At 43.7% G+C, this 14,125-nt stretch overlaps 1 protein-coding gene across 6 annotated transcripts in view; it reads right to left on the bottom strand.

Moving 5' to 3' along the window:
- ical1 (islet cell autoantigen 1-like) overlaps positions 1 to 14,125 on the bottom strand; it is a 128,820-nt gene that overhangs the window by 3,771 nt on the left and 110,924 nt on the right. For 4 of the 6 annotated variants that reach the window (XM_072261198.1, XM_072261199.1, XM_072261200.1 and 1 more), the window contains exons 12-13: positions 2,339 to 2,599; positions 493 to 603 (exon numbers count right to left, since the gene is read on the bottom strand). In XM_072261198.1, the coding sequence (XP_072117299.1) occupies positions 493 to 603; positions 2,339 to 2,599 (372 nt within the window). Of the gene's footprint in view, positions 1 to 492; positions 604 to 2,338; positions 2,600 to 7,175; positions 7,788 to 11,719; positions 11,844 to 14,125 lie in introns of those variants that run through there. The other 2 variants (XR_011886402.1, XR_011886403.1) reach the window with 2 other exon arrangements.

The following is a 14,125-nucleotide window of genomic DNA, read 5'->3' as shown; positions in this document are numbered from 1 at the left end:
ACATCCAGTGAGTGGCTCTGGATCAAGCTGACAGAAAGGTGTCAGTAACTCCGATAAACATGCCTTTCAACGGTGGTATGCAGAAGACCATCTCTGAACTTAAAGTGGATGGGACACAGCAGCAGAAAACCAACTGGGTTCTGCTCGCATACGTAATAAAATGGCCACTGCGTGTACATGGCTGTTATTCACGGCAGAAATCAGCTATCAATGTCTCTAATGACAATTATTTCATGTCTTTGGCAGTCCTCTGCAGTGTAATGCAAATATTAAATTCTCTTTGTGTGAAATCCTTTTCTTTCTGGTCATGCCCACAGTACAGTGGGAGATTCTGCTAATCTTGGAGACACGGGGTGTGTGTGCAGGGGTACAAAGGTGAGACTTCTTCTGAGGACAGATTCTGCTGATCTTGCCTAGTGAAATGTTGGTGGATGTGAAACTCGCTATCTGATCATTTAGATTATAGCACTGCCATCAGTGTCTCGCACTAACCTTTGGGTGGAACCTTTGGTAGGTTCTGGGATGGCTGTACTGGTGCTTTTGGCTCTGGCTGCTGTGGGACAGGAAGTGGCATTGGCTGTGGTTTTGTTAGATCAGTCCAACCTTAAAAATAGAAAAGTACAATCAGTAAACTGGCCTCCATTGTGTGAGATAGGATGCACTATAGTAATGACCATACGTCGGCAACAGAAGTGTTGCTCAGCTCCACATCATACACTTACCCAACCAACAGACTTTTAGATGGGATTCTATATCTGATGTTTCATGATTGATTTGAACAGTATCTAGTTTATTCTCCCTTACTAAGACCATATACTGGAGACCACACTGGAGATTGATACAAGGGGAACCTACTTCACAGCATGCACTAGATCCCTGTCAGATTTAGTTTGTCTTAATCAAGCAACTTCAGGGATTCTGAGAGTCATCTCAGTATCTTTGAGCTAAGCTTAGAAGTTTCAGTGTTTAGAAGAATGAGGGGGAACTCTCACTGACTATTGAAAGGCGTAGATAGAGTTGTCTAGGAGAGGATGTTTCCTATAGTGGGGAGATTAGGATCAGAGGCACAGCTTCAGAATACAAGGACATCTCTTTAGAACAGAGATGAGGAGAAACTTCTTTAACCAGAGTATGGTGAATATGTGGAATTCTTTGCCACAGGTGGCTGTGGAGACCAAGCCATTGGATATATTTAAAGCGGAGATTGATAGGTTGTTGATTAGTAGGGGGGTCAAAGATTACAGGAACAAAGGAGGACAATGGGGTTGAGAGGGATAATAAATTAGTCATGATGGAATGGTGGAGCAGACTCGATGGACCAAATGACCTAATTCAGCTTCTATGTCTTATAGTCTTATGTTCTAAGGAGTCAGAATAAGATTAATTAAGATCCACAGTTTGATTGCTAATGAACCCAACTGGACAACCACGTACATATATGTGTTGTTGTGTGAGGTTCTCCATAACCTTGCCCAATTACAGTGAAAGGCATTACGAGTTGGGCACTTCTGTTGGGCACCTGTCTCCTACAGGAGCACAGTCTGGGGAGTATACCATAATGTCAAGCATACTCACATTATACACAGTTACTGACAAATGCTCAGTGTTGTGTGATGAACATACACACACCCCCTTCTGTCATCCACTCAACTTATTGGATCAGATCAGATAAATGAGCAGGGATAATGGAGCACCATCTCTGTGAGGTGAACATGCTGAAGTTGTGGATTTCCTTCGGCTGTAGTAACCTTCTGGTTAAATTAGTGGACCAACAACCCAGTAATCACTGGTTCAAATGCCCCCAGTGCAAATTTGTTGGAATCAGAAATAAATGAGCATAACTTGTGGTACTGAAGCACCTCAACCAGTTCACTGACGGCACTCCTCCCCTGTCAGGCCCCCTTGTGACCTCAGTCTCACACACTGAGCTCAAAGAACTTTGGAAACCAGGACAGATATCAAATGCTGGCTTCTCTGAGATTTGCTCAACAGAATAGACAGGACAGGAGACTGCCTGGGGGTTAAAGGTTAGGGGCAGTAATTGGTGAGTCAATTAGGTAAAGGCTTGCTGATAACAGAAGGTTGGAACTGATTTTCAGTTGAATCAGTGATAACAGACAGTTTGTAGAGAATAATGAAGAAAGCTAATGGTAATTACACAACACTTATACAAAATAAGTTGCAGCAAACAACAACAATATACACACACACAGAGTTACTTTCTGCCAGTGAACTTTGTGTTTCTGGAACTACTACAGTTGGCTTCCCCTTTGCAGAGTGATATGACTGCTGAGCACATTTATGTGTAGAGGGGATGGGAAAGCACAGGCTGACTCACCAATGAAAGCTCCTGCCGTGTTGTGGCTGAGGTCAAACAGCTGGGATGGCAGGAAACCCGCCGGGGCCTCAGCTGGTTTGAGGTCAGCACCTTCCAACGTGGGGCCCGGACTAAGACCCGAGCTATCGATTGTGCTCTGCCACTCGTGGCCAAAGTCACTAGCTGCATTGGGATTTGGGTTCAGCAGGTCATTCAAAAACGTCAGCTCGTGCTTCTCCAGATCGTCACTCTCCAGCACGCCTTCCAGTGGGTCCCTGGGTACTGCAATACAGAGGGCACAGGTCACACATAACAACTCACAAAACAGCGCTCACTCAGTGGGATACTCACTGCAGATGGTAAATTTCTGTTAAACACTGAGAGGCCTGACATTACAGAGCAAGGTCAGAGAGTAATAGTGGTCTAACTTCGCTCAAAATTAAGTAAATTAACCACTGGCTCACAAACTATAAACACTGTACTCAAGAAATAAAAGTATAGTTTTCAATTGATAGGGTATTTCACAGTTCCATCAGCTAAAGCAATTCTAGCAATTATTTTAAGGTCCAGCCACTATTGAAATGTTGCAGCGAAAATGGCGAGGGGCATTCAGTCCAGTGCACCTGCCACTCCTGGAATTCACTATTAAAAATCTGGAGCTTCATGTCCTCTCGATGGAAGATCTATATTGTCTTTGCTGGTGAGTGACCTCTCTAAGTTTAAGATTATTTAACAACCAGTGGGGATAAAAAAAAAAATCAAAATGCTCTCTTCTCATTGCTGCCATCAGGAAGGAACACAAAAGCCTTAGATTCCATACCACTAGATGCAGGAACAGCTATTATCCTTCAACCGTCAAACCCTGAACTAGCATGGATTATTGACACTCACCACAATACTGAACTGATTCCACAACCCATGGACTAACTTTCAAGAACTTTTCGATATTATTCATTTATTTTATATGTAATGTTTGTCTTCTTTTGCACATTGGCTGTTTCTTGGTCTTGTAACTTTTCCTTGATTTTATTGTATTTCTTTGTTCTACTGTGAATGCCTGCAAGTAAATGAATCTCAGGTCCACAATTCCTTATCCAAAATCCTTAGGGCCAGTTGCATTTCGGAATTCAGAAGATTTTTGGATTTCAGAAAATTGATAATTATATTGATAATTAACCTGTCTCAGTGCAGGTGGACTTTAGGACCCGGGGGAGCTCCGGACCTACGCACGTCCTCCCGTATACTTTAAATCAGCTCTAGATTACTTATAATACTGAATACAATGTAAATACTATGTAAGTAGTTGTTATACTCTATTGTTTAGGGAATAATGACAAGAAAAAAAGCCTGTACATGCCCAAACAACGAGTGCTGGAGAGAGAACTTCCGGGTTTTCCCGATCCATGCTCTTTTACAAATACTATTACAGTTTATTTATAGAGTCATATACTGATAAATGAAATAGTGGGATAATTATAGACCATAAATATACTAGTACATTTTATTTCCAACAAAAACATTCAATAAAACATAAAAATATACAGCTTCAAACGAACCGAATCAAACACATGGTGAATGACTTATTGGAATATTTCCACTTTCTGCGTTATTGATAATGATAGATGCTTCCTTCTCTTTTTCTCATTGTTACCCATAGGGGTATCTGCAGCTCTTTTTGACATTTTCACGGTGAAATTAAACACAAAGTCAACAGTGAACACAAAATATCAGCGAACAGCAAATACACGTGTAACCAGTACGAGCGCTGAGCCACAACTGACGTCTGCCGGCCTCTGCTAGTGCTGCCAGGTCACACCTGAGGGACGTCAGCTGTTGGCGCACCAAACAAGCTTCCACACTCCACGAAAAATACTTTGGTTTTCGGAGCTTTTTGGATTTCAGAATTTCGGATAAGGGATTGTGGACCTATATATGGTGATATATACAGTGCCTACAAAAAGTATCCCCCCCCCCCCCCAGAAGTTTTCATGTTTCCTCATTTTACAACATTGAATCACAGTAGATTTAATTCGTCTTTTTTGACAGTGATCAACAGAAAAGGACTCTTCCACATCAAAGTAAAAACAGATCTCTAGAAAGGTACTGGAAAGGATAGAAGATTGACTGACTGGAAGGAGGCAAAGTGGGAATGAAGATGGCCTATTCCCGTTGGCTGCCGGTGACTAGCAGTATGCCACAGGGGTTGGTGTTGGGACTGCTTCTTTTCATGTTGTATGTCCATCATTTGGATGAAGGAGTCATTTGTCACAGAGTTGTGACTGGATTTTGTCCGTGTTGCTGTTTTGCCACCTTGATGGCCCTGTATAAATCATAGTGGCAACTGTTGAGCTCCTGTTGGTCTCTGGAGACGAAGGCTTTATCTCTCGCTCTGACAGCAACACACACTGAACTATTTATCCAAGGCTTCTGGTTTGGGTAGACCCAGACCAATTTTTGAGGAACAATGCACTTCCAAATGAAGCTTGCGACCACCTCCGTGTATTCAGAGAAGTTTTCAGCTCGAGTTACCTCCCAGGTGACACTATCAAAGCACTTTGGTAACATTGCGTCTGATTGGTTGGACCAGCATGGATAGTTTTCATTATGGCCACTTCCTGTTTCAATTTCTGCCCATAGGTGGTAGGAGCAAGATGGGGGAATGATCAGACTTTCCAAATGGAGGGCAGAGAAGTGCTTTGTAGGCATTGCGGAAGGAGAGTATGCTTCCTCCTGGTGTGCTCACCTCGATGTGGTGGCAGAACTGATGGGTAAGCTCTAGTCATCGACATTCGGTTAAAGTCTCCGGCAAAGATGAAAGTGGCCTCTGGGTGTGTGGGTTCATGGATATTGATGGTTTCACAAAGTTCATTGTGAGCCAAGTTGGTATCAGCCTGTGGTGGGATGTACACAGCTGTAATAATAACAGACGTGAATTCTCTAGGTAGCCAGGAAGGTCGACCTAGCAGCATAAGGTACTCCAGATCCGAGGAGCAAAAAGATTTGAGGGTGTGCGCACTACTTGTGTCACACCAAGCACTGTTCACTATGGTATATTCTCCCCCACCTTTACTTTACCCAGAGAGGTCTTTAGACCTGTCTGCTCAGAACACAGAGAACCTGATGGGTTCGATGGCTTGGTCTTTCCTCCGACAACCAGGTTTCAGTAAAGCATAAAATGTTGCAGTGCTTTGTTTCCTGTTGGAGGGAGATTCTGACTGTCAGCTCACAGAGCTTGTTGTCCAGGGACTGTACATTGGCCAGGAGTATGCTAGGGAGCGGAGGCCGATTTGCGTGCCGTCTTAACCTAACCAAGATGCTGGCTCTTCTTCCTCGCCTCCAGTGTGGTGAATGAACCTCCCATAGTTCTTGTGATCAGGGGTCCCAGTGGTAGAAATTAAAGTCTGTCACGAGCCTTGTGACCCATCAGGCCAGTGCTAATGCCGGTTTCCATGGCGTGAAGCGACTGAGAGTACGAGACTCCCCCCACCCCCGGATAGGACGCCAGTCTATTGTGAGGTTAACCCCCAGCATTTGCCGGTACCCATTCTCAGCTGGGTGGACTGTAGCAATGTGTGGTTAAGTACCTTGCTCAAGGACACACACACTGCCCCGGCCGAGGCTCAAACCCACAGCCTTCAGATCGCTAGTCCAACGCCCTAACCACTTGGCCATGAGCCACACCAGTGGTAGAAAGGTGGCAGATTATGACTGAAAGCCATCTTTCCGACGTTCAGAAGAGTCAGTTGATCATACCTGATGTGACCTTCAGCTTTTTGTAGGAGAAGTGCAGAAAGAAGTAGAGAGATGAGCAGAAAATCACAATGCCAATTGGAGTACACAACATGACTGCCGTACACAGTGTCAATTCTGGCATTGGAGTGGTTCCAGGAATAAAAGGATTAACATATGAGAAGCATTTGATTGCTCTGGGCCTCTACTTGCTGACGGCTAGAAGAAGGGGGGGGGGGGAGAATCTCATTGAAACCAATTAAATATTGAAAGGTCTGGATAGAATAAATATGGAGAGGATGTTTCCTTTAGTGGGGGGGGGGTCTAGGGCCAGAGGGCACAGCATCAGACTAGAGGGACCTCCATTTAGAACACACATGAGGAATAATTTCTTCCACCATCTCCCCGGGCAGCCTGTTCTAGTCACCTACCATTCTCACCTTACCCTTTAAATTCCCCCCCCCCACCCTGAACCTTCACCCTCTAGTATTTAACATTTCCACCCTGGAAAATAGACTTCTGGCTGTCTATCTTTGCCTCTCATAATGCTATACATTTCAATCAGGTCCCCCCTCAGCCTGCGATGCTCCAGAAAGGAGAAAATAAACTGCCATGGTTCTACTACAGTGAAAAGGCTATATGATTAAATTAAACTTTAGCAACATCCTGAGATCAATGGAACCCAAAAATAAAGTTCCCAAATGTCACACAAATTATTTTAAACTGAGATAAAATTGTCAGGAGAACGTGGTTCAAGCCATTCTGACAGGTTCCCTCGAGTTTTTTATTATCAAATTTATTTGTGAATGATGGTCCTAAATCTTTTCTAGTGATTGAGGGATGAGTGGTAGTTCAGGCAGAAGGTAATCTCTCTTGATCATTTGAGAAGGTGTTGAATGGAGATGAAATCATGATCCATATCCTGTTGAAAAAAGTGCTGATTGATTTTATATGGACTAAGATCGAGGTGGATGCTCAGTGGTGGAGAAAGGAGGTAGAGGGGAAAGTCAACATTGTGCCTGAAACTAGAAATCATTTATATACTAAGTGGCAGCTCTAAGTTGGGCACAGTAAGCTATCTGGGTTTGAATGGCAGCTTAAAGCAAAAGGAGGAAATGGAGTACTGATAGAACATAAGATGCAGCCAGTCTTCCAGTTTCTACAGAGTCCAATTACACAGAAATAATTAGTGCCTTTCAAATGGTAGGAGACGCTCTCCCCTCAGTTCACATAATAGCTTGGGTAATACAAACAACACTATATTTATTGAATGTTGATTTCTCCTACCCCAAGCTTAAATCTGCTAAAGGTTTGAACAGGATTTGAAACTGTTAACAAAATGCTCTTACGCATCCCTATGGCACTGAGTATCTGATCTGAGTTACTTGATGCACAAGTCATAACCACAGCTTGAATGCTGTAAAGGTATAACAAGAAACGTACCCAAGGCAACTTTTGATCTGATAGCTATACCATAGGTCACAAAAAATAAGAATAAAGCCTGCACAGACACAAAGGATGTGGCAAGTAACATAGGGAGAAAAGGAAGAACGAGGGGGAAATATAACTTCTGTTGGTTTACCACAACTCAAATCCATCTCTGCCTCATTCAATTCCAGCCTTGGCGACTGATCAGTAAGAGACAGCCTTGCAGTTGGAATCACAGGAATCATACAGCCCTTTCAGCTCAGCTTGTCTTCGCCAACCACAATGCCTCTATCAATTCATCTGGCAGCTGGCTCTAGATGGAGAAGACAATTACAATATTATCATTCAGTTCAGGGGGACTAGAATATAAAAGCAAGGATGTATTGCTGAGGCTTTATACGGCATTGGTCAGACCACATGGAGTATTATAAGGAGGTATGGGCCCCTTATCTAAAAAAGGATATGCTAGCATTGGAGAGGGTCCAGAAGAGGTTCACAAGAATGATCCCAGGAATGAAATGGTTAATGTAGGAAATGTATTTGATGGCTCGCTTGAGGGAATCTCATTGAAACATGCTAGATAGAGTGAACAGTCTAGACAGAGTGAACGGGGAGATGAAATTTTCCGTAGTGGGAGAGTCTAGGACCAGAGGGAACAATCTCAGAATAGAAGTATGTTCCTTAAGAACAGAGGTGAGGAAATTCTTTAGCCAGAAGGTGGTGAATCTGTGGAATTCATTCACACAAATGACTGCAGAGGCCAAATCACTGGGCATATTTAAAGTGAAGGTTGATAGATTCCTGATTACTAAGGGTGTTGAAGGTTATGGGGAGAAGGCAGGAAAATAGAGTTGAGAGGGAAAATAAATAAACCACAGGGAGCAGACTTGATGGGCTGAATAGCCTAATCCTGCTGCTATATCTTATAGTCTTATAACCATCACTTTCATGTTTTATATGTCTGACTACATTGCAGATTCTCTGTAACCGAAACAATATTTTGCATTCTGCTTTTTTTAAAACCCCATTTGTATCATTTTAACATACTTATGTATGGAATGATCTCTCTGGCTAGCATATAAACAAAAGCTCTGCTGTAGCTCACGGTAATAAGCTAATTGCCAATTACCTCTATGGAAAAAAACTTAGCCCTCAGATCTCCTTTAAATTTCTCCCCCTTGTTGCAAACCTGCAGCTTATGTATCCTATGTAACCCATCTCCAGCTATGCATCCTTTGTAATTTTATAAACCTCCATAATGTCACCCCTCAGCTTCCTCCATTCAGTGAGAACAAACAAAGCCTATCCAATCCTCCTTATAACCACATCACTCCAATCTGCAAATTCCTGGTGAATCTCTTCTGCACCTTTGCTATTACTAACACAGCCTTATTGTTGTGCTGGGACACAAAACTCTGTGTGTGCTCCCATGCATAATGTCCCAATCCATATACTCAATGCCTCAGCCTGTGAGGGCAAACACACTAGATGCCTTTTTCACTACCCTATCTACCTGTGTTACACTTTCAGGGAGCTACAGATGTGCATCTCTATACATCAACACTCCTATGACCCCTGACATTTATACTACAAGTCCTACCAGATTTTTATCCCAAAGTATCTGACCTCACAATTGTCTAGTTTAAATTCCACCTGCCACCTCTCCTTCCAACCTTTTATGCTAGACCATTAGACATAGGAGCAAATTTAGGCCATTTGGCCCATCGAATCCCCTCTGCCATGCCTGCATGGCTGATTTATTATCCCTCTCAGCCCCATTCTTCTCTCTGTAACATTTGATCCATGAACTAATAAAGAACCTATTGACCTCTGCTTTAAACATACCCAATAACTTGGCCTCCACAGCTGTCCGTGACAATGAATTCCACAGATTCACCACCCTCTGGCTAACGAAATTCCTCCTCTAAAGGGCCGTCCTTGTATTCTGAGGCTATGCTCTCTTGTCCTAGACTCCCCCACAAGAGGAAGTCATCCTCTAGCTAAGCCTTTTATGCTGATCTGTATCTATAGATGAGTTTTTTGTTATCTGTGACTCCACCGACTTTTCATGCCAGATTGTGGGCTGGAAATGTTCCTGGCCTATAGGGTTTGGCTGCTTGGTGCAGAAACCGAGTAGGTAAATTTTTTGTTGTATCTGGCGACATATGAGGTACAGTTCCCTGAGGTAAAAAAACATAAAGGCCCAGGAACACTGACTTGGAGGAGGCCTCCGGCATGCAGAATAATCTGATTCCACTTGCATATCTTTGCTGCACATTCCACAACATGTTTGGTTAACAAAGATCTATCCATTTCAGATTTAAAGTCAACATCTGACCAAGTACCATGTGCCCTATGTAGAAGAGATTTTAAGCTCCCACAAGCTGTATTAGAACCATTAATTCACTTCACCCCTGAAAAATCAGGTTGCACTGTCTACCCCAAATATATCCTTGGAATCCCTTCACCTTCATTAGTGCAGTGAATAAGATGCCACTTCTTTAAGAGAGCCACTGTCCGTCGAGCCCACTCTGCTAGTCAATAAGATCATGGCCTCCCATCCACACCACTTCCCTGCTCCCTCTCTCCATAAACTTCAACCACCTTGTGGTTTAAATATTAAATACTAGCTTTATTTGTCGATGTCCACTGAAACATCGAGTGAAATGTGCCATTTTGCATTCACAACCAATACAGTCTGAGAACTGTACTAGGGGCAGCCCACAAGTGTTGCCACGCTTCTGGTGCCAACACAGCATGCCCATAACTTACTAACCCTTACAAATCTGGACATCTTTGGAACGTAGGACGAAACTGGAGCACCTGGAGGAAACAAACATGGTCACAGGAAGAACATAAAAACTTGTTAAGATGGTGGTGGCAACTGAACCCCAATTGGTGATCACTGATGTTGTAAAACATTGAGCCAGCAGTTACCATACTGCCCCTTCTAGTTTAAAACTATGTCAACCTTTACCATGACTATGTAGTCTACATAAAAATCTCCAGAGATTCACTGTCCTCTGCAATCACCCGTCACCTCAGTCTGAGATCAACTGTTGTGGGACCACGCCTCTCTAGATAAACCCAGTGGGAGAAAGAACCTTTCAGTCTCCACTGTCAGGATCATCACAATCTGCTGAACACCAATCTGTTTGACTCTTCACACATTCAACCCCTTGCAGGAATTAACCTGGTGAATCTTCGGCCACTGCTTGAACATTTTGGAGTGACCATTTTGAGAAGGGTTCCATTGAAGCTCAAATGCAGAAGCTTTGATGAGGAAGGCTTTCGTGAGGAGGCTAAGCAACGACAAACTATGATAGGTCAGGCAAGGTCTACCCTTTGGAGGAACACACAAAGGAGGTGGAGGAACTCAGTGGGTCAGGCAGCATCTATGGATGGAAATCGAGTTGAAGGTTCTGGTCACGACTCTTCATCAGCATTCAAGACGCCAGACCTCTTTCTCCAAACCCAGGGTAGTGGGGGGGAGGGTCTCAGTGCAGGGAGTGGGGTAGTGTTGGGAGGGTTCAGCGAGGGAGGGGAATAGTGTGAGGAGGGTTCCGCGAGGGAGGGGAATAGTGTGAGGAGGGTTCAGTGAGGGAGTGGGATAGTGTGGGGAGGGTTCACTGAGGAGGGTTCGGTGAGGGAGTGGGATAGTGTGAGGAGGGTTCGGCAAGGGAGTGGGATAGTGGGGGGCGAGTTTGACGAGGGAGTGGGATAGTGGAGGGCAGGGGAGGGTGTTCAGTGTGAGGGGTGGGTTCTTGATACAGGCAGTGGGATCTCAAGAGATGATACTGGGGAAGGCCCTTTGGAGTTGGAGATGGGTGAGGCCTTGGTGGAAATGAACCAGAGCAGGTGGACGTTGTTTATTTGGGTTTTCAGAAGGCTTTTGTCAAGGTACTTGGGGCAGGGACTACATGTTAGGTACAAAGCTAAACTGTACGTAACTGTGACACCCTGGCCAGGAAGGTACAACATGGATCGAATGCAGAGTAAAGAGCTCCCCCTGTTTCCCTGTAACATCGGATTTTTTTTGTTCTTCATCAGCCATCCAGTGGACTCTCAAACAGATGTCCTATTACTTGCTGAAGAAGCGCGGCATTGTGCTCTGGGCCAACACCCAAACGGTACTGGTTGTACAGTACAATGGTGCTTGGATATCTTGAGCTTGTTTGCAATTCACTCAGGAAGCACCCTATACAGTCCCACATAGCTTGAAAATGAATATGAACAACCCAGTACCTAATCCAACTGCCAACTTTCCCTCCTACATTCCTTGACATTCATTAGACAGTTTTTCCAGTAACTCTTGATGCCAGGTGAACAGGTCTACTGTTTCATAGCAGAATTTCGGCTTCGTCACAATCTGGTGAAACACAATAGTTATTACTCAAGCTAAAATATAACCGAGTTGTTGAACAACCTTGTCCATTGTCTCTGCAGGAAAAACAAAAACCCGAATCTCAAGCAATGCCACTAACGTTTGGAATTTCCAACTGAACTTTTAATAAACTGAATGACATCCCTGCAATTCATAGTAAATGTTACTACATGAGTCCCGGCACTCATTATTAAGACTGCTGTTAACTTTACAAAATTACTAATAATGCTCTTGTATTGCGCTTAAATTTGGATCTCTGGATATAGATATGTCTAATATTTTCCAGTTGCCCTGACAACTTAGCAGGCTAGGAGTTAACTGCATAGTATGGGCCTTGAGTCACAGGCTGGGAAACAAGTTTTTTCTTAAATCAAATCTGTGATCCAATTTTTTTTTTTAAAAAGGATCTGGAAGTTTTTGCAAATCCGTCCTTAGTTAATATTCCACTGGATATTAGATGTACTGAATCAAAGCTGCTACCTACCATTATGGGATTTGAAATTCCTAATCTTTAGTTTGCCAATGGTTTTGGGACCACATTGTAATATCATGCAGCAAGCACAATATGTCAAGTTTCTGATTTCGCCCCGTATACCTCCAACATCTGAAGCAGAGTGGCAGGCATATCAGCCCAAGAGTAGATTGCCAATAGGATTACAAACAACAGAACTTGTATGGAGGGAGTCCCTTTCACTTCCTAGTCTCAATGCTCCTTATAGTCACTGAAATACTGCTGAATTACAATAACTTTGTAGGTAAGTATGGTGACCAACATGAACACATCGAGGTCCCACCAACAGCAATAACATAAATAGCAGGCTGGCCTGATTCTGGTGCTGGTTGAGCAAAAATAAATGGTGGTCAGAGAACCAGGAGTACTCCCCACTATTTATCCAAGCACAGGAATTTGGTGGATAACTCAGCAGGTCGGGCAGCATCTATGGAGGAAATTGACAGTCAATGTTTTGGGCCAAGACCCTTCATCAGGAGTGGAAAGGAAGAGGGCACAAGTCAGAAGAAGGTGGAGAGAGAGAGGACATGTACAAGTTGGTAGGTAAAAGGTGAGACCAGGTGAGGGAGAAGGTGGGTGGGTGGGGAGCTGTGATGAAGTAAGAAACTGTGAGGTGATAGGTGAAACAGGTAAAGGTCCAAAGGAAGAGGAATCCAATAGGAAAGAGGAGGAGGAGGGGAACCAGAGGGAGGTGATGGGCAGCTCCTGAAGATGGGGAAGGAAAAGAGAAGAGGTAAGAGGGAACCAGAATGGGGAAAGGATAAGAGATGGGGAAAGGATAAGAGATGGGGAAAGGATAAGAGATGGGGGAAGGAATAAATTACCAGCAATTAGAAAAAGCAATGGTCAGGTCATCAGGTTGCAGGCTACCCAGACGGAATATAAGATGCTGCTCCTGCAACCTGAGAGTGACCTCATCCTGGTAGTAGGGGAAGCCAAGGATCAACATGTCAGTTAGGCAATGGGAAGTCGAAATGAAATGGGTGGTGATCCTGCCTTTTGCAATGGACAGAGCAAAGGTACTCAGCAAAGTGGTCTCCAATCTGCATCGGGTCTCACCATTATAGAGAAGCCTTTCCAAGAGCACCATAACAGAGGAACTGAAAGAAGGGAATAGTATTTTTACAGCTGACAGGGTTGAAAGTGGTATAGTCAAGGGAACAGTGAAAGTCAGTGGGTTTGTAAAAAGATGTCAGTGGATAGTTTGTGTCTTAAGGAGCGAGAGATAGAAAAAAGGGGAAAAGGGAGGCATCAAGGATGGATCAATTAAATTTGAAGGAGGGTAGAAGCTGGAGTCAAAGTTGATGAAATTGACATGTTCAACACTGAGATCAGGAATCAGCACCAATGTAGTGGTCAATACGGTGGAGAAAGAGTTGGAAATGCAGTGGTCAATAGAGCTGAGAAAGAGTTGGGTACTAGTGTAGGCTTGGAACATGGGCCATTCCACGTAGCTGACAAAAGCAGGAATGGCTAGAGCCCACATGAGTATTCACAGCTACATTTCCGTTTGGAGAAAGTGGGAGGAGCAAAAAGAGAAATTGCTGAGAGTAAGAACCAATTCCACCAGACAGAGGAGGGTGGTGGTGAGTCAGTTGTTCAGAAAGAAGCAAACAGCTTTAAGACTTTCGTGATGAGGAATGAAAGTGCAGAGTGAAAATAAGTAATCAGGGTCAGAAAACCTACAGTGATTGAACTGATGGAGAGCATGTGAAGTGTCACTGATTAGGTAGGAAGGGACTAAATCAAGGGAGAC

This window comes from Mobula birostris, chromosome 6 (assembly GCF_030028105.1).
Source record: "Mobula birostris isolate sMobBir1 chromosome 6, sMobBir1.hap1, whole genome shotgun sequence".
NCBI classification, from domain to species: domain Eukaryota; kingdom Metazoa; phylum Chordata; class Chondrichthyes; order Myliobatiformes; family Myliobatidae; genus Mobula; species Mobula birostris.
The sequence above is the reverse complement of the archived record's forward strand: the minus strand, read 5'-3'. Positions and strand labels throughout refer to the sequence as shown.